This window comes from Phragmites australis, chromosome 2, assembly GCF_958298935.1.
Source record: "Phragmites australis chromosome 2, lpPhrAust1.1, whole genome shotgun sequence".
Lineage (NCBI taxonomy): Eukaryota > Viridiplantae > Streptophyta > Magnoliopsida > Poales > Poaceae > Phragmites > Phragmites australis.
In genome coordinates this window covers 48,535,510-48,562,242 of record NC_084922.1, presented here as the reverse complement: position 1 = coordinate 48,562,242, position 26,733 = coordinate 48,535,510, and the positions used below count along the sequence as shown (strand labels likewise).

Below are 26,733 nucleotides of genomic sequence, written 5' to 3'. Positions count from 1 at the left end.
TAGACATGCTAAAAATGTGAGGAAGTAATAACGGGTCAATGAGAGTGAAGTTTATATTTCAAATGCAGATTCTAATATTAATGAAACAAGGACCACTGCTACTGATATTATTGAGATTGGTTCAATGAAAGTGGTTACCGAAGAGCTTGGCAAATAACCGATTGTTATTAGCAATAAATCGATCAAATCTGAAAATGCACTTACTGATGTACATGTTGTTCCAAAGGCCGATGATCATAAATCAAGTAGCAACAAATCGCTTTCTAAATATCTACAACTAAGGTAGCGTCCCTCTGGTTTATCTCACACAAAAAATAGAAGATTGCAACGGCTGTTAAGGGATCGGTGACGTCCTAAGAGAGGGGGTGAATTAGGACACTTAAAACTAATCGACTCCAAAAATTTCACAAGATAAACCTGTAACAATTTTTATTTAAATATGCTCTAAGTTCATCTAGTGTATTTACTCTACTGTTCAAAGGTTTATCTATAACTAAACATAGAAAGCTACTCTATGAAGGTAGTAAGTAAATGCGGAAATGTAAATATGGTAAAGAGAGCAAATTTGACATGAGAGATTTTTATCCTATGATATCATGATATACACATCACCTCTAGTCTACGTTGGAGGAACTACCTAGGCTATAGCTCTCGAACGGTACACGATCATAATCCTTGAGCCACCAAGACCTCAAGTGGGTAGAACCACCAAGCCACCAAAGTAAGACCTCACCACAAGCCCCTCTTCCAGTTACTTGTTGTCGTCTTCACTTTGGAGCTTGATCTAACAAGATAAAGGTTTCCGCGTCCCCGTATAAGAGTCTTATCATCGCTCCACACTAAGTCGAAGAGTCAACACGCTTGAGCCACCAAGACCCAAGGTGCCAGCGAGTCAAAAGACTCTAATGTCTCGATGTACCACTTGGTACAACTTAGTATCACTCCTTGATCCCCTCTCTAGGTAGCAATACCTAGACACAACTCTCTCTAGGTCTATTAGCACTAACCACTCTAATTATATGCTTAATTACCTTGGATGATCATTTTAAGCACTTAGGTGACTTGGATATCTTCTCAAGTGAATATGAGTTTCTCTAGACTCCAGCACCTCTAAATGATCGAGTTGAGAGGTATTTATAGCCTTAACTCTACAGACTAGCTGTTGCCTCAACGGCTCAATTTTATTGTATACGTCGAATGATCCCGTATTGGCGACTAGTCGACACAAATAGATGTTCGGATCGAGAAGTTAGTCAACTCGAAGAGAGCCGAATTGCAATAAAGATTGCTTAGTAGATATATGGGAATTTATGTGGTAGAATAAAAGGTTATATTAGTTATAGAAGATTAGAGATCAGAAAGCATAGTCGATCATATATGTAAATTTTATTCAATTTGTATTACAAGTCTTGATCTTATACGGTTAAGACCTATCATTATTTTAATATGAGAGGATTATAACCGATTAAAATTATCAACCAATCGATCAAACATAATTTATATTATCTTTCATCTTTTACTTAGCTCATATAGTCTCATTCTCTTTTTTAATGTACATTATTATCTATTTTTTTTATCTCAATAACTAAGGACAAACACCCAACCATCTACGTTCTGACAGATACTTCCGAGTGTAGGTGACAATGAAGTTCCGACAACATATCACCACAACCAGAATATCCTATGTGTTGCTCACTAAATATTGGATACGAAGTTCTCAGTATTTGACGCGTCCACCGTTATTTTGTTCGATAACGTGTCTTGCACGTATTTCTTAAGAAGACAAAAGGTTGAGAATGAACTACATTTTTGTCGAGTTTCCCAGCCATCGATGGTTTGATTGCACTAGTCTCGCATTCCATGTCCGGCTTTTGTGCTCTAGCACTCTGCACATCCTTTTCTTAATAAAAGTGTCTGTTGACCATATGCAAAAGATAATCTTCAGCTGACAGATAAAAACTGATAGATAAGGTTAGGGACGCTGAAGCACGTCAGATACAAATCGCACACATCAGAAATGGATCACGTGAACAGTGTTTCAAAATGCCTCAATTCTTTGAGGGTATGTTTGTTGCTCAAAGGGATAGGATTGCTAAAAATTGGTTTCTGAGAAGTCTAAATCCTGTTTTTAAGAAAATAAACTAGAAATTAAGAAACTAGTTGAGAGTAAAAAATTTATGCTGGAAAGTTAAAAATTTATTATAAAAATCAGCTAAAATCCAAAAGAAAATTTAAAAAAACAAAAGTACTTTTCAACTCGAAGCTTAAAAACATGAGCCTAAATAAACAGACTCTAAAGCTACCATATAAACAATAAGCTTAGCCGTGGCCCATGTGATAAAAACACAAAAGTTTCACTATAATATGCGAATATATAGCAAAAACAATTTTTCAGCTAGAAGTCAAAAATAAAAACCTAAATAAACACCCTAAAGCTATCATGGAAACGATAAGCTTAGCCATGACCTATGGGACAAAAACACAAAAATTTCACTATGACATGCGAATATATAACTTATCAGTATTGCTTATTTGTATTGAGATTTGTATTAGAGGATTAGTTAAAAAATTATAAAATATAAAAAAATCAATAGATAGATGAAAATTAGGTGTAAGAAATGTACTGTTGAGATAGACCTTGCATGTGTAAAGACATGCCAAGTTGCATTTACCATCCGACAAAACTGGAACTAGCTAGCAAGAGGAAGCTAGCTGCACGCAACATACCTCTGAAGAATTCGAGTGGCCCGGATGGAAGTGATCACTCTTGCTCATGATCCAAGACTTTGTGTGCTTCCACTGCTTCCATGTGAATATAGTACGATTAACATACTGATGCATACGGACCGCGCCCACATGAACTCAATTATCGGAGAACGGAGACGGTGAACCACTTGGCGGCAGATCAGAACCGAACGGACTCTGTTTTATTATATTACCATGCATGTAGCGCATGTAGATTTTAATACCTACATACTTTATCTTGCTAACTTGGCATCACATTATCTTACCTGACGTGCAGTGTCATCAGATTAGATAAGTATTAAAGTACTGCAAAATTGCTACTCAGATTGCAAATTTATCTTGCGACCAGAATGATGTGCAGAAAGACATGTGAATGAGGTTTCCTAGGTAGCTACCAATCATCGGAAAACCTGGAACAACAAGTTCACTAAAGGCAGATGGAATCAGCAAGTTGACCCTGATCAACTTGGGATTATAGAAAATGCTGCAGGATCACGAGGGAAGCTGACTGATATATCATATCTCATCTGCGACAAATCTATTCATGGCAGCAATTGCACAACATAGCAGGGGCAGGGCACTGTCAACACATCTCAGAGTAGCCTTGTTAAATACCAACAAATAACCGCATGAATATTACACGACCAGGGGTCAGAATCTTGTAATGGCCTCACTCTTGGAATCTGAGAGCGAGAACAGCAGGAGGAGAATAAGACACAAAAATCTGGGGCCCTTCCGTGGTTCAAGTGAGGTGAGGTCATGTGCTCTTGGATAATTTGTGAGACACCCTGGAATTGGAGTTCGTTTGACACTCGAGTCTCACAAGTACGCTGCCATCAGCTCACTTGAACACCAGCTAGTAGCTTCTTCCATGGCTGATGGCTGTCAGAAGAATTGCTTAGCTCAGTTGTCGGAGAGCGTGAGCCACTTGGACGGGGGATCAGAAGTTCAGAACTGAATGGTCTTTTTTCTCTCTTCTTTTTTAGGACGGGTTTTATTTTAGAGAACTTTTACTGTGGATACTATTAATATGAAGCATCTAATTTTTTAATAGAACGGTTTAGATCAATCTAATGATATTCATCATCGTCTCTTGTATCATAATATTATCTTTATGTATTATAAGAGTAATATTGAAAATAGAATGGGTAGTAGATTTATAAATAATTAAATTTAAATAGGATAAAGTAATAATCATAATTTTGAATTATTTTTTATAGATTCATATCGATGGGTTTATTATGCGCTAGGTTCTTCATCGTGCTAGGTTTCCTTCGTTGTGCGCTACCAAGCGGTTCATGCCGTTTCAAGCGATGGCGGAGGCGAGCCTCGTGGTCGACGTCGACGACCTCGAGGGCATCCGTCGACGACCTCAAACTCCTCCCGCCGCTTCCTCCGCGGCCACTCCGCGCCGTCTTTTGCCGCCCGCTCCGCCGCGACGCGCGCGAGGTCCCAACAAGAAGATGCCCGGTCGGCGACCCCCACCGCCTACGCTGCGCTGCTCCCACCCGCCGCCGCCGAGTTCCTGCCCGCCGACCTCCCCGCGCTCCTCGCCCACAAGCTCACGCTCGACACGTACCTCGCCATCGAGCGCGGCGGCCCCGATGGCCCGGCGCTCCCGCTGTCGTTCGCTCTGCTCAGCGTCTGGGACGCCACGCGCTCCCTCCGCCTCCGCGTCGGCAGCGCGCCCACGCTCCTCCACGTGTCCCTGGCCGCGGTGCGCGCGCTCGACCGGCACGCGCCGTGGCTGCAAGTGCCCTCCGTCCCGGACATCTTCTGGCCGTTCGGCACCTACCTCCTCTACAGCCTCCGCATGTCTAGGTCGGAGGGCCCGTCGCTCGTGCGCTCGCTCTGCCGGCACGCGCAAGAACCCGACGTGAGCCATCATGGCGGCCGACCTCGGGCCCGACGATCCGGCCGCGGCCGCCGTGCCGCACTGGCCCCGGTTCTCCAGCGACGAGGACATCTGGTGCATCAAGAAGCTCAGGGCCGACGCTGACAGTGTCAATGCCAGCGATGACAATGAGGATGACTGGACACATCGCCGCCCGCCAGAGTCCTGTTCGTGGACCCCGGGAATTCTGACGCTGGCCCAATGCAAACAGGAATCCGGAAAGTTTTGATTTTTGACGACCGTTTAGATACATCATCATACATCCATGGCGTGTATGCTGCAGATCAATGCATAAGTTGAATTGCATTTCGCAACCCAAGTAATGCAGCAAGTAGCAACCTTAACGAGCTTTTGGCTCTGAACTTTGAAGAGCAATGGGTGGTCAGTTTCTGCAGATGTGCAGCATTAAGCAGGGCATTGGTCATCTATTTCTCGAGGATTCAGATGTCAGTAGGATATGTTGCACTTGGGTTCCAAGTCAAGGCGGCAGGCGGCGTCACGGTCGGAGGGAGCGGACGCTGGAGGAGGAAGGATGCGGCGCGCCTTGGGAGTAGTAGAAGCGAAGGAGAGGCGGCGTTTAATCGGGGCGATGGACTGAGTCAGGGGATCAGCGTTGCGGGCCAGAGGAGGATGGCGCAAGCAGATGAGGTGGCGGCGCCGCTGCTGCAGGGCGAGGAGGCGGACGCCGAGTGATGCCCAATAGGAAGGACAACGGCTGCAACAACAGGTTACTGTGAAGATTAGGAGAGAGCAGAATAAAGTCATGCACGAGTTAGCGCATTTAGCCATTAGGTCGAGTCAGAGTTGTGTGTCTTTTCATCTTTTGCCACTACTCCAGAGTGTGTTAGTCCTAGTTTTAATAAAGCTCTCTCTTCCGAAAAAAAAGTCATTGTTGAATGATGATTATAAGTAGAACTGATCAAATCAGTGGTGAAGAGTAGCTAGCAGAATTCTGTACTATGCGATGTAATCGAACAATCCTATTTGCATGAAAGTATGGAACACCTTCATGAATATAATTTGTCTTAGACGACCAATCTAGGCCCTGCATAGTTTTTTACAGACTTCTTATAGAGGATTTTATGTGATGTGTCCAGCTTGACTAATTTAGATTGAAATTGGTTGTCGTTTCAGAAACCAAATCTCTGGATCATTAGGATCAAATGCTCACGCATAGCATTGTAAAAACTTCACTGGTAACCCAAGTCTATGTGAACTAACAGAAGCTGCCCAATACCTTGTTTTATACAAGTTTCTTTTGCTAATTTATCTAGTCTCACTTCAACAATTTGATTGTACAATTTTCTTTGATACATGCCTGCTTAGCAGTGGCAAATTTGCAGTTGTCTCTTATTGTTGCCGTAGCAAATTCTCCTGGAGGCCTGTGAGAAGAAACAACTTTTGTTTTCCTTTTCAGATGGCCTGCACCCTGGCTTGTATTATTATACAGATTGATTTCATAAACTATTCTTATGCATCTAAGCTTGTAATTTTCTAGACAATTACTTGAACAGCCGGTGTATATCTGAGTTGACATCTATTCTCAATTGTGTCATCTCAAACATGTTAAATTGCGTTCTGTGAGTATTCTGGTTTGCTCTGAAATACTGTTAACTGATACTGGGGTGTCCCAATATAGAAGGTACATAGTGGATAGTAGTACACACTGCTCTTAGGAATGAAACCATCTCATCGACTTTCGTAGGAGTACATAATGACGGGGATTCATCTGGACAAAGCTTGGGTGATCAAGTTGATCCACTGTGATGGCAAACAGCTGCACAAACATATGATACGATCCAGGAGCAGAACCTGATGTTCAGAGTCGACCAGTCATCGGCCACCCTCCAGCGAGGCCGCGACAATGTCCGCGCGCGAAGACCACGTTAGGGACGCCAGCGACTCAAAGTCGACGAAGCCGGTGTCCGAGAAGATGAGCACGGCCTCCTCCTTCATGTCCACCTCGCCGTCCAGGTACTAGCAGACCTGCCGCATGCTAGGCCGCGCCGCCGGGCGCGTCTGGCTGTACATGAGACCCAGCCACAGCACCAGTTTCGCCTCTTCCTCGTCGTAGCACCCTTCAAGTCTCTCATCCACGGCGTGCACCAGGTCGCCCTTGACGCCGAAGTCGCGGACCCAACGCAGCAGGTTGAAGCCGGTGACGGTATCGATGGTCCTCGAGGAGCAGCACGCCGAAGACATACACGTCGGTGGCCGTGGTGGCCCTGCCGGTTACAATGATCTCCAGCGACATGTAGCCGAGCGTCCTGACGATGCCCGTCGTGGTGGGGTTCACGCCGTGCTCGTAGAGGCGCGCGAGGCCGAAGTCGCCGAGCCGGGCGCCCATGTCCGGGCCGAGCAGAACGTTGCTGGTCTTCACGTCTCAGTGCACCACCACCTGCTCCAACTGCTCGTGCAGGTACACCAGCCCCGAGGCGACGCCCCTGAGGATTCTGACACGCTGCTCCCACACCAGCAGCGGCCGAACATGTGCTTGTCGAGGCTGCCGTTGGGCATGAACTCGTACACCAGGAGCAGGTCCTGCCCGCGCTTGCACCACCCGCGCAGCTCGACCAGGTTCCGGTGCCGCATGCCCCCGAGGCTCGCCTGAGTTCTCTACGGTTCAGGAGTTGTAGCCGGATGTCGTATAGGCCAACGTAGACGTCCGCCACTGCCGCCGAGGTCGGAGGAGATGACGGTGAGCCGGTGAGGTGCGCAAGCCGCGGCCGTTGGTGTCCGAGTGAGCCGCACCCGCCGGGGACGCGCTGGAGCCGCGGACGACGACGGGAATGCTGGCCCTCGAGTGGCGGCGTCCACGGGTGGCGGTGTCCCCGGGCGTCCACGGATGAAGGCAACGACGAGCGGCGGCGTCCACGGCTGGGATCCGGATCAAGAGAGGCTGCGGTGATTTGGGGCGAAGAAAATAACGAGATTAACCCTTAAGTGCAGTGGTCGTAATTTAATCACTTAATGAAATAATTATGAAAATAACTAAGCCAGGAGATGGTTAGATTTAATCTATGATATCTTAAAGTGTGGGTATTTTTTTCACTGTAAAAGAGTTTCTATTTTAGAGTCTATTTGGTATAGTTTCAGCTCTAATTTTTTTTAAAAATAGGGTATTTCTAACTTAGAAATTTGTAAAGCTATAGTTGAGATAAACCGATGATGTTTAGATGCGCTATTTTATTTCTATTTAAGTCTAAAAATATAGACTTAAACTATTTAATTTTAAGCTATAAATGTAAGATTTGATGTGAGCTAGAAGCTCTAGCTTTGTTAAACATGATCTTATTAGCATGCATGTAGTGCAGATAAATTTTAATTCGTAGATACATCTTGCCTGCTTTGAATAACACAATCTTAGCTGCTCGATGTGCAGTACCATCATATCAGATGGGAACATATCTAAGCTGCTGCAGAATTGCTAGTCAGATCATGGAGGGGTCGTTTATGCTGATAGAGCACATGCATGTCTGGTGATGGCACCAGATGATCAGAATTATGTACTCAGTTTCCTAGTAACAATCACTGGACAATCTGGAGCAGCAAGTTTACTAATGTCTGGGAATCAGCAAGTTGACTTGAATTAACTGGAGATTAGAAAAGAAAGAGAAAAATCTACTTTACATCCTCAAACGGTTACAAAAATCCGATTTTTAACTTTAAACTATAAAAACAGACATCATATACTCCCAAAGTAACGAAACCGGACAAAATACCCTCCACACTCAAACCACCCTGATTTTTACCAACATGATAATGGTTTTAATGACGTAGTGGTTTCACACACGTGGCAGACCGGTTAGGAAAAAACAGAAGAAAAATCAGAAAAATAAAAAAGAATCAGGAAAAAATAGAAAAAGAAAAACAGAAAAAAGAAAAACCCATGAAAAATCAGAAAAAAATAAAACTCATAAAATTAGAAAAAATGGAAAAATAAAAATAAAAAATCCACAATTCCTAACTGGGTCTTTACCAGTAATCTTTGGCAAGAATTATTCAAATTGATAGATACTCAGCTGCTTATGAGCTCTTCTAACCATCGCTAGACTGATGGTCAAATGAAACGTCTCAATCATTATTTGAAAAAATTTCTCAGTTGTACTGTTCATACATGTTTGAGATAATGGAGCAAATGGCTTCCACTCGTGGAGGTTTGGTATAATAGATTTCAGCACTCTACTCTCGGGAACACTCCATTCGAAGTTCTTCATGGCCACCTCCTCGGTATTTTGTTATTATCAACATTGAAGCTTGTACTATGCTGGATTGAAGGATTGGCTTAGAGGGAGGTTAGGGATCGGGGGATTTCCCTCTAAACCTGATATCCATGGAAACCCCCTAATATTTAACCTCTGATCTTGAAATCCTAACCTCGGTGAAATTCAGCATTTATAATAATGGCTAAATCCAGTCGCTTGATAGTTAGACTTTTGTGATAGTAAAAACACTTAAAACGGATTTTTAATTTTTAATTATTTATTTTTCCTAATTTTCCTGATTTTTTTCTTTTGCTTTTTCCTATTTTTTCTAATTTTTTCTGATTTTTTCTATTTTATTATTTCTAATTTTCCTGATTTTTTTCCCTATTTTTCTTATTTTTTTTACTTTTTTTCTAATTGGTTTGCCTCCTGTGCGCTGCCATCACGTCAGCAAAACCGCTGTCACATCTGTAGAAACCGTGGTGTTTGGGTATTAAGAGGTATTTTATTCGGTTTCATTACTTTAGGCTCGTAGGATGTCTGATTTTATAGTTTAAAGTTGAAAATCGGATTTTTATGATAGTTTAAAAGTGTAAAATAGACTTTTCCAAAAAAAAAAACATGCATGTTGCAGAATCACGAGGTGAGCTTGCTGTTGCTGATATCTCATCTATGCGTGATCTACTCATGGCACCTACGTATCATACAGCAGGGGCATTGTCGAGCATCTCATGGTAGCCTTGCTGCTTTTGCAAAGAGCGAGCAACAAACAACCGCATGAATATCAAAAGAGCAGTGGTCATAATCTAGCAATACCCCCACACATCTTGGAAGAATCTGAAAGCGAGAACAGCAGGACCAGAAGAAGACGCAAATCTGGGGCCCTTGCTGGTTAGAGCGGATGCCGACGTCCAACGGATGCAGCAGGAGATTCCTACTTGCAAAGAGATGGGGGGTGGTGGCCCCTCTTTAAGTCATGGTATGGATTTCACAGCACAAGATGTGATGATATGCAAGTGCTTCACAATATTTCTGAATTTGGTAAACAATAGCACACTGTGCAGGACAAACAGGATAGAGCTGAAAACTTGGAAGTATACTTGTAACTAAGCATGCACGAAATACTAGTATATGGCAGATGAACACGGCAAATGCAGACTTTTTTGTTTTTTGAAACGCTGAGGAAAAAACGTAAGTGCAACTGAATTTTTTTTTCCAAACTTCTGGTAAACGCAATCGCATATTTTTTATTCAGCGTTTGTGTCAGACGAATATTTTTTAAAGTACAAATCAGATTTATACACATACTCACATACACACACCGTATATATTCACGTGAGTACGTTCTAACATATATCTAAATAAAATTGTCCATATAACTTTAATGGTTACGCGCGACCGCTAAACTGTACATATAACTTTAACAGATACACGCGTGCGCATGTACTATTTTTTTTTTCAGAGGAGGTAAACGAATAAATGGGCCGCTGATCAATTCATCTCGGACTTAGGGCCTAGCCAAGAGCCCAAGACAGGTGCGCTTGGGCCAAAATTAGTCCCGGCCCAGCACTTACCTGAAAGCATCGCTCACACCATCGACGACCCCTTCGCGAGCGTCCGCGCCGACGAGCCCGCTCCGGCCTCCTCCTACCGGAGCACGCAGCCACCCCGAAGTAACCCTTCTCTCGCAGTCGACGTCGCCGTCTTCTCCACCCTCTTGCGCTTTTGGATTGGCATGAACTGGAGATCCATCCGGACCTGGGATTGATTCCTTTTGTCGGTAAGGAACCCTAATTTGCTTTGATCGATCTGCGGTGTCCGTGAGCAACGAAATCTGGCGCTAAATCGGCTCCTGTTATTCCGCTTGCTCGACAATTTTTTTTTTGCGTTAGATGTTAATATTAGGCTTTTAAGTTTTGGTATGTTTGCGGTGCAAATTTAGAACCTGTAGTGATGTTAGCCGATGCGTGTGCGGTTTCTGTTCGGAGATTGTAGTTTGAATGGATTTGGATATTAGTAGGATGCAGCGGCAGGCAAACTCTTTGGTGAGGCAAGCTTGAGTTAGGCCTCAGTGGTGAAGACATGAACGGAATTTTCCTAAACGTTACATTCCTGCATTAGACAATATGTTGTGTGAGTTTGATTTTAGGGACAAACAATATGAATTGTTTAGCTAGTTGTGTGTTGATGTGATTTTAGGGACAAACAATATGAATTGTTTAGCTAGTTGTGTGTTGATGTTGCTACACTGGTTGCTTGTTGCAGATTGTGGACTGAAGTGTGCGAGGTTGGGCTAGGGGCACGCCGCATTTGGTTGGTGCTTACTCATGGACCACTCTCAGAATCAACCATTACCACCTGGTGTAGGAACATGGCCACAGACACCACCCAATCACCCTCCACAATTCCATCCTGGTCCACATCCTTATCCTCCATCGTTTGACAATGGACCTGATAATGGTAGTGCCAACGGTAATGGTAGTACAGCAAACATTGAAGCTGCTGTCCAAGAGGCTGTCCTTCACACGCAGGTATTCATATCCTCCAGATTACATTCTGAGAGTTGCAGTTATGTTGCTTTTTTATCGATTGCTGGTAGTTGTTTCTGATAACTAGGACATTGAGACCCAGCAAGTCATACAAAATCAAAGGTTTGTTTCGTCCCATTTCATTCTCTAAATCTCCACTAGTTATTGGCAGCTGCTTGCAATTGCTGTTTCCTTTGCATTTCTTTTTCCATCAGACAAGCAAAAGCAACAAGTGAACCTACAGAATATGGGGAAGACTTGATTTCGAGCCGTCGTGACCCTAGTGCATTGAAGGTGATTGATCTAGAATCTTTCATGTATTTTCCATGCTATGTGTTTCTGTATGATTTTCATTATTTGAGTCATTTTCTTTATCTTGGTTTCTTAGGAACACTTACTGAAGATGGCAGCTGATCATCGTGCAGAGATGGCAAACAAAAGGGGGAAGCCACTTCATCCAAATAATGGTCATTGTCTTCCCATGATAATACTGTATTTATCTATTTTCTATTTGTTCCTCCATTTTCACTTTTCCACTTCAAGAGTGGATAAGTAACTATGATGATTGTGATTTTGAACCTGTACTGAGCGCTAGCCATGGGGATTAGTAATTATATCTCACAACATATGTTTCTTTCTGCTAATTGCAGTCATTTGGTTATCATTTCATTATGTTTTACATTTGTTACACATTGTCTTTTGTTATGAAGCAGTTGGTTCCTTACCAATTTGCTTCTTAAAGATATAATGAGGTATCTCTTTGCCAAACCTGATGGCTGAGCATGTTTACAGGCAATGTTGAAATTGGCAATGGCTATGGTGTACCCGGAGGCGGTGCTTATTATGCTGCAAACCTGTCAAGTTCTCAAATGAGTATGCTGCATCTCTAGGTTATTTGCTGCTTATTATAAGAAAAGGTTAACTGATGTTCTTTCCTTCAGATAAACCTAGAGATGAGGCTGATAGAGCAAAATGTGCAAACGATCTCCCTGATTTTTTGAAGCAGAGGTTAAGAGCAAGGGGAATTCTCAAAGACAAGACAGCAAATATGACTAGCATGAGTACACAAAATGTAAGTTACTAATTCTTTGGAAATTGGAAACTCAATACTGGTGGTTGGGAAAATCTTGAACTAGTGCTGGCATGGTCTTATTATTCAGTGGTTGTCATGAATCATTTGATATAATCTAGTATCATGTGTTGTTATGGAATGCAACCAACAGATTAGCTAAAGTTTGGAATTAAGTAGTTTCCTTAGTTATTACTTCCATGTTTAGTTGGAGAAGATTTGGTTAGTTATTTCCTTGTTTAGATCGAAGGTTTCCTTAGTTATCTCCTTTCATAAATAAATGTAATCGCCTATATAAATAAATAAATGTAATCGCCTATATAAAGGCAGCAGCGTGTTTCGGATTAAGCAAGCAAGAAATAAACAAAGATCAGAGCCTGCTAGACAGGGCGATCTAGTTATCCTAGTTATCCGTTTCTCAATATGTGTGTACACATCACTTAGACTTGGAGACGATATTGTGTGGCATATGAATTTATCAAAGCTATATGGAAATCTGAGTCCACTAATGCCAACATAGAATCCAGAAGAACAGCGGAATTTTTTTTTCGATACCAAGTTACTGACTGAGGATATTTGTTAGTAATCGGTATACTGAAAAAGGGAGGAAAATATGCCTTTTTTCTTTAGCCTTAACTTACACTTCTGCAACCTTGATGCACAGTTGCTATTTCATGTAGCACATTTTTGTGTTAATTAATGCATTTGTGCACTGGATTACAGGTGGATTCTCACGAAGGCCAGAACAAATCTCCCCAAGAGTTGCCTACTGGTTGGGTGAGTTTGTGCCCAAGTATTTTCTTATCTTTTTGTTATTTTTCTGTTCAGGTATGTGGTTATCAAGCTGATATTTTTAGCCAATATATGTTTTTTGGGTCAGTTTTATAGTGGACTGGTATAGGGGGTTCCATCAAACGAAAACAACTTTCGTTGTGTTTTCACTGTTTTTTCAGAATAAGATGATCATAGCAGTACCTCTGTCTCATTCTAAATGATCATAGCAGTACCTCTGTATTAATAGAATTCTCAACAAAAAATACCTCCAGTTCATTATCTTTTCAATATTTTTTATTAACATATAATTTGAAAAGGTAATGTTCAAGGTGTATACAAGATTGTTTTCATGTCCAAAAGGATCAAGAGAGGTATTACAAGTGTACAACTGTACAAGAGTTGGTTCTTCCGCATTAAGGCTAACTTGTTTGACTTTAGGTTGAAGCAAAGGACCCAACGACTGGTGCTTGTTATTTCTACAATCAAAGCACTGGAGTGAGTCAATGGGATCGCCCTGGCAGTGCTGTGAATACCATGCATCATCAAGTTTCTCCATCCTTGCCAGAGAATTGGGAGGAGGCAATCGACAAATCAACAGGTGCCAGATCTTTCGTATCGATTATATTTTATTTGTAAGAGCAAACAATTTTATTGTTTATTTCAGAATTTTTGGCTCATGTGCATTTTTAGCCTTAAACTTTTGAAGCTTCCAAAAGAATGTTAAACTTCCAGTTCCAAGGCCAGAAACTGGTCATACATTAAATTATCGATGGGAAGTTGAGTTGGATTGGCCAATGTACCCTGCACTGTTTCTTTCTTTTCTTTTGGACTATGTACGCATCCAACTTGACTATCGCTTTATTTTAACAGAAGCGATAACCATCCTTAAGAACATTCAATATAATCACAGAAGACCTTTCCATAACCAAATCATGCCTTTTCCTTGTTTTGTGAGTGTGTGCATGACTGCATGTGGGGGTGGGGGATGCTTACGCGCTATCTTTTTAAGCGTCACAATGTCAGCTTTACCACTTTAGAATTGATTTACCATCCTCATTTTAATGTTACATATGCATTAATTTAGGTCACAAATACTATTATAATACAAAGACACAGGCCACACAGTGGGAGCCTCCTACCTCTGTGAATGCAATTGTTGCACCTTATGCTCCCACCAACACTTCAGTGGAGCCGGTCACACAAAATGCAGATATTTGGAACTCTCAAATGCAGAGATGTTTGGGCTGTGGTGGATGGGGAGTTGGTCTTGTCCAGCAGTGGGGATACTGCAATCACTGCACCAGGTAATTAATTGATAATCTCACCCCTTAAAGTAGGTCAAATGGTTTGTTGTGAAGCTTTTAGGTGATCTATAATTTTATTTCTCTCGTATAGGTGACATTATTTTGTCTGAAAGTATACTTTTGAACCTATCTCCGTGATCTAAGTAATTCTTGATCTATATCATTGACCGATGTGCTAGCAGTTCTAACACCATATGTAATCTTCATGTCTTGTCTTTGTGTTGTGAACTATTATTAATGCCACATACAACAACAACAACAACAAAGCCTTTGGCCCTGTTTAGCACAGCTGAAACTTATGGACTTTTGTTGAAAGCTGCTTATAACTTTTGGCTTTTGGGTATTGGCTTTTACGAGAAATTTTTAGGTTCTCAGCACACCAAAAGCCAAAAAAGCCACTATCAATCAGCTTATCAGCTTTTAGTCATTCCATCAGAAGCCAGCTTTTCAGAACCCTATTTGTTTTAGCTTATGGCTTCTGAGAAGCAGAAGCTAGCAATAAGCTGTGCCAAACAGCGCCTTTGTCCCGAGTAAGTTGGGGTAGACTAGAGATGAAAGTGAAGCCCACAAGATCCAACCAGAAAGATGACGAGAAAATAATAATAATAATAATAATAATAATAATAAAGGTACTAGTAATAGTAAAATATAGTAAAAGTAATAAAGGTATTAATAACGCCACATCCAATAAATAAATATTGAGAAATATAGCTAAATGTTTGCTGTAAATACTCCTTGCAGGGTTCAAAATCTTCCTTTTCAACAGTATCCTTCTTACCCAAACAATACGATGCACTCCGGTGGTAACAATGCTCCCAAAAGTCAGGGGAATGTTGCAGCTAAGGACAGGTATAATGAGATTTGCATTTGACGTGTTAATGGGTTCCCTGAATGGGCGTGCTTCTTCCATTTGCTCTATATGCTACTTTAAGTTGCAAAAATATTCCGCCCATCATATATGTAACCACAAAAGTATCATGTCATTTACGTGCAGATCAAGCTCAAAACCTCCCTTTGGCAAAGCAAACAGAAAAGATCACTGCAAAAGAAATCGCCCCGATGATGATGAACTTGACCCGATGGACCCAAGTTCTTACTCAGATGCTCCACGGGGTGGCTGGTACATGACATCTCTCTTCCTATTTAATTATTATTTAGTTGATTTTCACAAGCTTCCCGGTGTTTGCATTTAGGATATTTTTCTGTTTTATCTTGACCAACCACGGAAGAATGCATGCATAATAAATTATCTGACTCTGAAGTAATAGAGCTTTACTACTGTTTTGCAGGGTTGTTGGCTTGAAGGGTGTACAACCACGAGCAGCAGATACTACTGCATCTGTATGTTCTTTGGTTGCAAAATTTCTTTTATCTGCCGCTAGTTTGCGTACCCTTTTGTCTGAACATCAAGGGACTGTTCAGTTTGAGCTTTGGAGGCCATGTTTGCCAATATTTTTTGTGGTAAAATGTGGACAACTTTTTTGGTGGACGGGCAGATCTCTGCAGATTAAATGTGAAGTTTTAGAATCTGATGACCGGCTTCCACAGATCGTCGTTATTTGAGCGTTAAGAACTTTTTCTGCGTCGTGAATTTGTATCTGCTCTCTGCAATTCACGCAGATGTGTTATGGGGGACTCGGGATTATGTGGAAGTCGCTTAGGCTATTACTTATGGGATTCCCCTACAAACATGGAATATCTTATTGTTCATTCATAGATGCCAAACTCTGGTAGTGTCCCATATTCAGAACCATGAAGCCTCTTTTTTATGTTTATTTTACAGGGACCTTTGTTCCAACAAAGACCGTATCCCTCACCTGGTGCTGTGTTGAGGAAAAATGCAGAGGTAGCAACCCATGGCAAGAAACGCGGCGGTATGGCTCTGATAACTAAGAGAGGCGATGGCAGCGATGGACTTGGTGAGGCTGATTAGGTGTTGGTGAACTGAGCTCGTTTGCGACCATAATACCTTCTGTGGTTTTGTTTTGGAAGCTGTTGTATCATCGATGCCTTGTGTGGAGAATCGAGTAAATTATCAGCTGTAAATTGTCTAAGAAACTCACTGCAGCTCTAGATTATAGCGAACTAACTGGGCCTAGAGCGTTGTGAGCTCCATAGATGATATTTACTGTGTCCTTGGTGTAATTTTGATGGAAATATCTGGCAAGAGACTTTCATCTGTATGTGATTGAATAATCTTCAGATAAGGAATTACTTTCCTAGATTGATTTATCATTCAGTCGAATTGAATTGAGTTTGCAGTTGACTATAGCTGGGTTACCCGAGACTAGAGAAACAACTGGTGCCTTGGCCATTTTTCGTAGCTCATGGTGTCTTTTACCTATTTTATTATGTAATATAAATATTGCTTATTAGTTTCTAGATTAATGTATCATTGTACCGAATTGACTGGCGTTCAGACATCTGTGGCAAGAAAAAAACATCTTGCACTGTGAAATATTGTCGGAATGTCGGTCAACAAAAAAATTGTGAAGCGCGATAACGAGTTATTGTCTTATTGAGCTTGCAGCGAATCCCTGTCCCTGGTGCAGTAAACACATTACATAGCAAAAATAAGAAGTGAAGTAAATGAGAAGTAGAATTATTTTGCTACAGGATACTACACTTATGTGATATTGGTTGTGAGACACTAAGAAAAAGATCTTTGTTGTAGGATACTACATGTGAATTGTAGATTAAAAAATTTCTTCGCTGCAGATTAAAAAATATCTTTATTGTAGGACACTACGTGCGAACTGTGGATTATTTATATTCTGCCATTACATGAAGCTCCTATTTGACACACATAAATAAATGGAGTCACTTAATTTCAACTTATTGGTTTTCCCCCTATTGTTGAAAATTGGGATTAACATGTATAGTCCACACTTTCAACATTATAGAGGCTGCATCTTTAAAAGTTCAACAAATCCTTGCAAATTGGTGTGCAAAACTGCTAAATGGCCCAACAAGTGAAAGGAGGTTAAAATCTAAAATTAGACAACATACGTGACCATATTTGTTGAAACAGATAACATATCATCGTATTTATAATTTTAGCATCCGTATTCGACACATCATTTACTTAAAACTAAATTTCGGTACACCGTAAACCGAAAAAATATGGGCTCAGTCATATTGGCATACGAGGTGCAAAATATGTCATTGTATTCCATATTCAACACCTTATATACCAAAAATCAAGTGTATTCGACATATAAAATGCCGAATATGGCACTGTAGTATATATTTGGCACCTCATATGCAAAAAATCATGTGTATTCGGCATATGAGGTGCTAAATATACCGAATATGGCCTGTACTGACACATGAGGTTTCCGGTATACAATGACAGTATCGAAGCGCGCGCAGCCGGTACAGGCCATATTCGGCACACGAGGTGCCGAATATGACACTCCTTCCCCCGTTAAAAGATTTCCATTTCAAGCTGTAGCCCATATTTAATACCTCATGTGTTGAATATATTTGATTTTTAGCATATAAGGTGCCGACCATGCCATATTCGGTACTTCGTATGCTGAATATGGCTGGACATGTGTTTTTTTTGCGTACGGTGTATCGAAAGTTAGTTTTGATAAATTAGTTACGGAATATGAATGCTAAAATTATAAATACGACGATATATTATTTATTTTGGTAAATATTGTCACATATATTATATAATTTTGGATTTTACTCTAAAAACTAACAATTAGCAAAACAAGAGAGATAACACAGTACAAGACTTGCCTAGTATCTTGCAAACAATACAGACCCGAGTAGGAGTAAAACCAAGGGGAAGAAAGGGAAAAAAAGAAGTCGAACTAGACCCTCATTCGCTCCCTAATCCCGATCCCGATCTCCACCCAAATCCACCTCCCCGGCTCTCCCCCACTCCGATCCAGATCTCCACCTCACTTACCCAGCCCCAACAGGACTCCTCCGCCGTCGCCGGCGGGCGCCGAGCCCCACGCGCCCCCTAGGAGGAAGCCTCCCACCTGAGCGGGCGTCGCAATGGAGCAGCTGCGGACGATCGGGCGGGAGCTGGCGATGGGGTCGCAGGGCGGGTGGGGGCAGTCCAAGGAGTTCCTGGACCTCGTCAAGTCCATCGGCGAGGCGCGCTCCAAGGCGGAGGAGGACCGCATCATCGCGCGCGAGCTCGAGCACCTCAAGCGCCGCCTCGCCGACCCCGACGTGCCCCGCCGCAAGATGAAGGAGCTCCTCATCCGCCTCGTCTACGCCGAGATGCTCGGCCACGACGCCTCCTTCGGCCACATCCACGCCGTCAAGATGACCCACGACGAGTCGCTCCCGCTCAAGCGCACGGGCTACCTCGCCGTCGCGCTCTTCCTCAACGAGCGCCACGACCTCGTCATCCTCGTCGTCAACACCATCCAGAAGGACCTCAGGTCGGACAACTACCTCGTCATCTGCGCCGCGCTGACCGCCGCGTGCAGGCTCATCGGCGAGGAGGCCATTCCCGCTGTGCTGCCCCAGGTCGTAGAGCTGCTCGCGCACCCCAAGGAGGCGGTCAGGAAGAAGGCCGTCATGGCGCTCCACCGGTTCTACCAGCGATCCGCCTCCTCCGTCTCCCACCTTGTCTCCAACTTCCGCAAGGTCCAAACTTTTCTCCATTCCTTTTCTAATTGTCTTTTCTAAGTCGACCTTCTATTATATAACATATAACTAAAACAAAAGTAGAAAACTAGCTCGTCCTCGTCATGCATTAGCTTGTTACAGTACAAATTTATCTCAAAGACGCCCTACTATTAATCCTGTATACCTGTTAAAGTGGATGTTGTGTTTAATATCTGTCTCTCTGTCATTCTGTATATTGAGTTTGGGCGAGTAGCTATTGCCTCCAGTTGCATTTTTTTGGCTTGAAATTTGTCATTATTAGTCTCAAGATGCAACATTTACGTGACTGGGATGTTTAGAATTTGCCATTTAAGATATATCAACTAGTCGTAGGTTGCAATTTTGGACCAAATATCTGGGCTTTCACACATGGATTTCTTTCGTTTGCACTACGTGTTGACTATCCTCCATACTTTCATGTAAATTAGAACAACTTTCCTTATCTTAAATTGCGACACAGAGTACTGAGTGAGGTTCTGAGTAGTGATGCTTATTGTTGCGCAGAGGCTCTGTGATAATGATCCTGGGGTGATGGGTGCAACTTTGTGTCCCCTGTATGATCTGATTTTGGAAGATTCAAATTCGTACAAGGATTTGGTTGTTAGTTTTGTTAACATCCTCAAACAAGTTGCCGAGAGGAGGCTTCCTACTTCCTATGATTACCACCAAATGCCCGCACCATTTGTTCAGGTATGTGAGCTCTATTGGATTTAATTGAAGTATTCAGTGTTGCTAGGTTGTTAGGAGCGTTAAGCATTATGTTTCTTCTAGCGGCTTCGAGTCTTCAATTGGCACCATGCTATTTCCCTTATATTTTGTTGTTGTTATCTGCAGATAAAACTATTGAAGATACTTGCTGTGCTGGGTAGTGGTGATAAACAAGCAAGTGGACATATGTACACGGTCTTGGGTGACATATTCAGGAAGGGTGACACCGCAAGCAACATTGGCAATGCTATATTGTATGAATGCATATGCTGTATTTCATCCATTTTCCCAAACCCTAAGATGCTAGAGGCTGCAGCTGAAACAACATCAAAGTTTCTGAAGGTTTGCACAGAATCATTATTATGGGAGAAATAAGTGCCGATCATGCCATTATGCTATTTGGAGGCTAACCCACTTGATCACCTCATTCGTTTTTTCCAGAGTGATAGTCATAATCTTAAGTACATGGGCATTGATGCTCTTGGCCGGTTAATCAAAATAAATCCAGATATTGCGGAAGAGCACCAATTGGCTGTTATTGATTGCTTAGAGGTGAGAAATATGCCATTTTAAGCACTTGGAAATGTATGGCAAATAATGGATTTCCTGATATGGTGCTGCCATCCATAGTACATATGCTTGTTCCTTGCTGCAAGAGAATGAATCTAAGGCCCTTTATTGTAATCATGTCCTAGTTGAAGAACTTAATTTTTCCAGGAATGTCTATGTCATATCCATTTTTATGGTTGTTTCCAACCTCAGTAGATGCATTTCTTGTATCAGCAATGAAGCATTTTTCATCACTGTGTTTTTTTCTCGGTTGCACTTTCGGTTTCTCACTCACTGGATGCCGTTTGAATAGGATCCTGATGACACTTTGAAGCGCAAGACTTTTGAGCTTCTTTATAAGATGACAAAGTCAACAAATGTTGAAGTGATTGTTGATAGGATGATTGAGTACATGATCAACATTACCGATCACCATTACAAGACAGAAATTGCATCACGCTGTGTTGAACTTGCAGAGCAATTTGCACCCAGCAATCAGTGGTTCATCCAGGTAATTACATGGGTATTGGCCTATTTGTTGTCGAGCACTCGGTGTAGTTTTCATGTGTTAATTCTCAACAGTAGAACCTTTTGCTCCTCTAATTCGTTACAGACCATGAATAAAGTCTTTGAGCATGCTGGAGATCTTGTCAACATCAGAGTGGCACACAATTTGATGCGACTTATTGCTGAGGGCTTTGGAGAGGAGGATGAAGGTGCTGACAGTCAACTAAGATCATCCGCTGTATGTACTCTGAACTTCAAAAATTCATTGCAGCCAAGTTCTTAATGCTGAACATAATTACTGTGAATAAACACATACTCTATCATAATTAGTATCTCCAGTCGATCAATAATCTTAAAATTACGAAAAGTCGAAAACAAAAGGTAAGCTTATGTTAAAGTGTCCATGACTAAGTTGTGCCTTGATTAAGCTTGGTGAATCCACCTTTAGCTGACCATGCAGAAATGGACTGAATTGGACCATCCAAATGAGAAAAACTTCTCCTCACATTCCCATTTGAAAAGGATTGGCCCAAAAGAATAGCTTTACAGTTGAGGGAAATTTTCTGAATATTATTCATGCATCAGTCCCTGTTATGCTATTCAACTTGATATTCTAGAGTCTGTTACCAATGTTTCGAACAGCCTTCTAGATCGTCTGCATGTTCTCTCTCTCTCTCTCTCTCTCTCTCTCTCTCTCTCTCTACCTGATCTGCCAATAACACCTTTTTTTTTGTTGTGCTTAAATAGGTAGATTCCTATCTCCGAATTGCGGGAGAGCCAAAACTTCCTTCTTCATTTCTGCAGGTAGTTATTTTCCCAATTCCTTCCTATTCAATATTCTAGTTTTTTGGGGGCAGTTTATAGATTTAGTTTTACTTCTAGATAATATGCTGGGTTTTGGGAGAGTATGGAACAGCAGATGGGAAATATTCGGCTTCGTATATTATTGGGAAGTTGTGCGATGTGGCAGAGGCCCACCTCACTGATGACACTGTCAAGGTATGCTCTTGTAGCTCAGCTCATGTTTCATTGATCATAGCTAAGCGCCCGTGCGTTGCAACGAAAAAAACAAACATTGGACCCGTAACATCAAGCACGAACTCAAGGTACGGAGATGTGGATGCGCCATGAGAGCGCCGCCGAACGGATACGTCGGGAGCGATGTAATAGTTTGATTTCAGATAGGATCCAAAAAGGAGGAGATTATCTGCTAATTTCTTCATTTATTTTTATTAGTAAAACGGGTCCCATGTTTGTAGCCGGTAACGAGGCGGGGAGGCTAGAGGACGAGGGTAGATGGTAACAGTGGGTAAATTATTCAAATTTTAGGGGTTTTTATTAGATGGGAGGAGAGTAGAGGAAGAGGTGACGCGGGAACCAATTTGTGTTTTATATAGTAGATACTTACCTTGGCCTCTTTATGTCCTGCGCGCTCTGTACTGAAGTATGACAAGATAGGTTCTAGTAAAGGCAATGCTCTGCCGTTTTAGTTCTGGGGAATGTTACACGCTTGGAGTTGATTTGGTCAATCTGAAATTGTTCCTGAGATAGTTTTGGTTATAGTACCGTTTATGGTTTTTTCCTGCAATTTTCAGTGTGGTAAATTACTGTTGGATAATCTAAAACTTAATGTGCAGTTCGATCTATTGGTCAATTCTTTGGCAGTAGTATTGACTTCAGTCAATTGCCAGGTTGAAACTTTGTTGCCAATCTAACATATATATGTATTTTCTACATGCAAAATTATACTGATGTAAACCAATCAGGCTGTCCATGAACGAAACTTCTTCCTCATATTCAAATTCGTCTAAAGTCTTTGTACAAGAGAAGCAGAACCATTTTTACAGCTTGCATTTGACACAGGCTATTACTGATTGGTTCTTTTTCGAGTTTTTTCATTTTACAAGTCTATATTCTGCTGCTGATATAAGCCTTTTTGCATGTCTTAATTGACATGTGGTGTTATTATTTATTTGCATTTGCTTTTTCAAGGCTTATGCAATCTCAGCAATTTTGAAGATAATGGCATTTGAAATTGCTCTTGGAAGGAAGATTGATATGCTGCCTGAGGTAAATCAAAATCTTGTACCTTTTTAGATGGCCTGATTTCATTATTATCCATTAGTTGTAGTCCATTTTCAAGCCAAACTATTGAAAGAGCATCTTATTTTCATGAGACTAACATGCCTGGAAGCTAGGATAACTGAAAATTTGTGCTAGCTGAGTTCTTATCACGTTGACATGCAACATATTAATCTAATCTCCTTGTTTGATGCATTTGCTCCGTAAGAACTTAGAGCTGTAGTGCTGGTTATTTAAGAACACAAGCAAATAGGCTAAGCATAGACCAGGTAACATCATCTTGCACTGCAAAGTTGGAGCACCACCGACTAAAGTAAGCTCATGATTATTCAAACTGTCATATATCCTGTGATGCCTGTGTTGCATAGAATTTGATGAAAATCATTTGCCAAAATAATTTATTATCATGATATTCGCTGGCAAAAAAAGCAAAAGCACTGTTTGATCTAATATATGATTCAGCACTGAATGATACAAAGCAACCGATATTTTATATGAGAGGAAATCGTACATATGTATGTGATGTAAATTAGTCCACGTGGTGGGGAGGGCCCAGAAAATTGTTTCAGATAAAATTTGCTTGCTGCGAAGCCACAAAAGCAAATATTGTGGATTTGGTACCATTCTCTCTCTCTTTTTTTACGTTAAGTACTTATAAATCTTCCACTCTTGTTTTTTGCAGTGTCAAACATTGGTAGATGAATTGTCAGCTTCCCATTCAACAGACTTGCAGCAGCGGGCATATGAGCTGCAGGCTTTACTAGGCTTGGACAAAGCTGCTGTTGAAACTGTAATGCCTTCAGATGCAAGCTGTGAAGATATTGAGGTACTGCTCGGACTTCCTTTGAATTTTGCCTGGTACATCTATTGTCTAGTTTACTTAGGAAATGTGAATGTTTTGGCATATCTTGTCTGTTTTCTGCACAAGTAGGAATACAATGTTGGAGCAAAGCTTTGTCAAGCTGAATTGCTAGCAATCATATGGCAGTTAAAGTGTAAATTTAGCTTCAGGTCACATGTGATCTATAATTTGTTGGCCTAGGCATCACACAAATCAGAAATAATTGGCATATTTACTGCAAATCTGTTTACTCTGTCAATGTCAAAGGCTGAGATCCCAAGTGTTACCGTGATACCATCCAAAAAATAGATGCAGTTTTATTATGAGTTTTTGTGCACATGGATCTGGCATTATCTGAAAAAAAGCTAAATATTTTATTAATATTAATTAATATTGCAGGTCGACAGAAATCTCTCGTTTCTAAACGGTTATGTGCAGCTAGCCTTGGAAAAGGGTGCGGCCTCCTACATTCCGGAGAGCGAACGCTCCGGAGTGATTAGTGCTGGCAGCTACAGAAGCCAAGACCAACAGGAGACATCCGCCCATACTCTTAGATTCAAGGCCTATGAGCTACCTAAGCCTTCGCTGCCTCTAGCAACCTCACAAGCCAGCATTTCAACGCCAACTACTGATCTGGTTCCAGTTCAAGAACCAGGCTACTATAAGGAAGACCATCAAACATCTAGGTCCCAGCCGTCAGGTGATGCACGTTCTGGCGAATTTGGTGTCAAACTTCGCCTTGATGGGGTTCAGAAGAAATGGGGAAGGCCAACATATTCCTCCTCTTCGACACCTTCAAGCTCAACATCGAGCCAACAAGCTGCTAATGGGGGCTCTCATTCTGATGGGGGTGGGTCAACAAGTTCACAGACACGCGAGTCCTCTTACGGTTCAAAGAGACAGCAGGATGCGGAAGTTTCAGCGGAAAAGCAACGGCTGGCTGCTTCACTTTTTGGTTCCTCAACTGCTAAAGCTGATAGGAGAGCGCAGGCCTCTCGAAAGACAGCAAAGGAGAGTCCCTCGACCGAGAAAGTAACTGTCACTAATGTGGCACCTCAGCCTGTCAAGGAGCAAGTAATCCCTGCTGCCCCACCACCTGATCTGTTGGATCTGGGTGAGCCAGTTTCGTCAAGTCCTCCATCGGCTGACCCTTTCTCACAGTTAGAGGGGCTCCTTGGACCAGCGTCAGCCTCTCCCGTGCTTTCTGAAACTCCAGCCACCAGCAGTTCGAAAACTCCTGATCTTATGTCAATCTTCTCGGACGATTTACAAACTGGAGCAACCAGTGGACCCGCAGAACCTGCGCTAGGCGATGCTCATTCAAACAATGCACTTAAAGGAGCAACTGCAGTGGCTGCAAAGAAGGGCCCTAACCTTCAAGATGCATTACAAAAAGATGCGACTGCACGGCATGTAGGCGTAACGCCAACAGGAGACAATCCTAATCTTTTCAAGGACTTGCTTGGCTAGAAGATATGCCAGATGTTAGGCGTGCTATCTTTGGGTGAATGGAGTTTATCTCCAACATGGTCTGATCGCTGAAACAGTGATGATCTGATCAGCACAGGACATAGGGACAAGGGGTATATTTGTTGAGTCACAGGACACGACCTTTCCCCTCCCAATTAGGAGAGTTTGGGAGGGATTCTGCTGTTGTGATTTGTGGATGGCTGCGGGTTTTTTTCCTCTTGCGTTTTTCACATGGTAATTTCCTGCTGAGACTTAGTGTACATGTGTTCACATGATGTGTAATTTGTACATGAGACCGTGGTCCAGAAGCGTGTGCTGGACCTTTTTTGTTCAGCTGGGAGGGGCCTGTTGCATCTGTGTTTTTAGAGTTCTCCGCATTGGATAATTGGATATACAGTAGCTGGACACTGGAAACTAGAATACCTGTGCCATCTCCTTCGGAACTGGTGGAATAAAATGTTAGTTTATTGGTCACGTTCGTGTTGTTTTTTAGCTGATGAAAGCATTGCCGTCATGTTTTTTTCCTTACAAATTTCATTCAAACTTGTTCATTTGCAATTATGTACAGTCATGGGGTATTAAGTAGTAAAAAATGTCGGTTATAATCTGTGAGTTATGCCCTGGCAGAGCCTAAATAATTGAGGTCATTGTCCTTTCTTTTGTTGCTGTGGCATCGAGATTCTTCTCCCCTTGTGCCATACAAATTGGTTGCAGGCATACAGCCGACTCACCTCGTTGGCATTGCAGGGTCGATGACAATTTCAACTTTCGAGGTTGAAGCTGTGCAAGCGCTCTCCCCAAGCGTAGCTGCGTAAGAACAAAATGCTGCCATCCGGGGGCACGAGTGGTAACATCCTAGCCTTGAATTGCCGACAGGCCGGCCGATGCAACGGTGACTTGGACAGTACTGGTTGATTGCCCAGATGCTGCAATCTCAGGCGCTAGCCACTCCGTCAGCGCGCGGCGATGGGCCGTCCCGGCTCGGCGTGCGTGGGGCGGGTAGCAGCCGATGAGTGCCGCAGGCCCGTAGCCGAAAAATATGTCACTGAGGCCGCGCGGAATCGGCAGCTGGGCCCGCGGAAACGAGACGCAGGAGCAGGTCCACGAGTTTTTTTTATTTTTTTTTCTAACATTAACATTTAAATAAATAGACCTACGATAAAAAGATTTATAAAAATAAACGTATACCACTCTCATAGAGCGGTAAGCACTCATGGTACCGTAGCAGCGTTTTATTGCCCCTGCCACCTCGTCGATATGTATGAACAGTACTACACCTATAATTTCCCCTCCTATCTTCTAATAAAACAATGATTTTCTGTTGCTCTAAAAATCTAAAAATATTTATATATTTCATAATTCATGTATAATCTATTTTAATTAGATTCACCTAAAAATGCTACGTAGAATTTAAACTAA

The 26,733-nt window shown here is 42.1% G+C and overlaps 2 protein-coding genes and 1 pseudogene across 2 annotated transcripts; 2 read left to right on the top strand and 1 right to left on the bottom strand.

Annotated features, from left to right (window-relative positions):
- Positions 1 to 6,242: 6,242 nt before the first annotated feature.
- On the bottom strand, positions 6,243 to 7,538 carry LOC133910212 (lectin-domain containing receptor kinase VI.3-like; annotated as a pseudogene).
- Positions 7,539 to 10,397: 2,859 nt separating this feature from the next.
- LOC133909453 (uncharacterized) lies at positions 10,398 to 16,741 on the top strand. Its single transcript, XM_062351889.1, has 14 exons — positions 10,398 to 10,624; positions 11,110 to 11,375; positions 11,461 to 11,495; positions 11,588 to 11,666; positions 11,761 to 11,839; positions 12,165 to 12,245; positions 12,314 to 12,444; positions 13,165 to 13,218; positions 13,654 to 13,813; positions 14,300 to 14,519; positions 15,261 to 15,368; positions 15,514 to 15,639; positions 15,809 to 15,860; positions 16,303 to 16,741. Exons 2-14 carry the CDS (start codon positions 11,172 to 11,174, stop codon positions 16,450 to 16,452), a joined length of 1,479 nt encoding a protein of 492 aa, XP_062207873.1. The 5' UTR covers positions 10,398 to 10,624; positions 11,110 to 11,171; the 3' UTR covers positions 16,453 to 16,741.
- Positions 16,742 to 18,282: 1,541 nt separating this feature from the next.
- Positions 18,283 to 25,788, top strand: LOC133909452 (AP-4 complex subunit epsilon-like). The gene is made up of 11 exons (XM_062351888.1): positions 18,283 to 19,136; positions 19,662 to 19,847; positions 19,992 to 20,207; positions 20,307 to 20,417; positions 20,728 to 20,925; positions 21,028 to 21,159; positions 21,669 to 21,725; positions 21,804 to 21,920; positions 22,914 to 22,991; positions 23,686 to 23,829; positions 24,244 to 25,788. Exons 1-11 carry the CDS (start codon positions 18,534 to 18,536, stop codon positions 25,312 to 25,314), a joined length of 2,913 nt encoding a protein of 970 aa, XP_062207872.1. The 5' UTR covers positions 18,283 to 18,533; the 3' UTR covers positions 25,315 to 25,788.
- The last annotated feature ends 945 nt before the right edge of the window (positions 25,789 to 26,733 follow it).

Excerpts from the sequence above, each read along its gene's own strand:
- LOC133909453 (XM_062351889.1), top strand. The coding sequence starts at position 11,172 with ATGGACCACTCTCAGAATCAACCATTACCACCTGGTGTAGGAACATGG. Across the intron at positions 13,814-14,299 it reads GGCAATCGACAAATCAACAG|GTCACAAATACTATTATAAT; the intron begins GTGCCAGATCTT and ends GCATTAATTTAG. Across the intron at positions 14,520-15,260 it reads TACTGCAATCACTGCACCAG|GGTTCAAAATCTTCCTTTTC; the intron begins GTAATTAATTGA and ends TACTCCTTGCAG.
- LOC133909452 (XM_062351888.1), top strand. The coding sequence starts at position 18,534 with ATGGAGCAGCTGCGGACGATCGGGCGGGAGCTGGCGATGGGGTCGCAG. Across the intron at positions 20,208-20,306 it reads CAACATCAAAGTTTCTGAAG|AGTGATAGTCATAATCTTAA; the intron begins GTTTGCACAGAA and ends CGTTTTTTCCAG. Across the intron at positions 20,926-21,027 it reads GCAATCAGTGGTTCATCCAG|ACCATGAATAAAGTCTTTGA; the intron begins GTAATTACATGG and ends AATTCGTTACAG.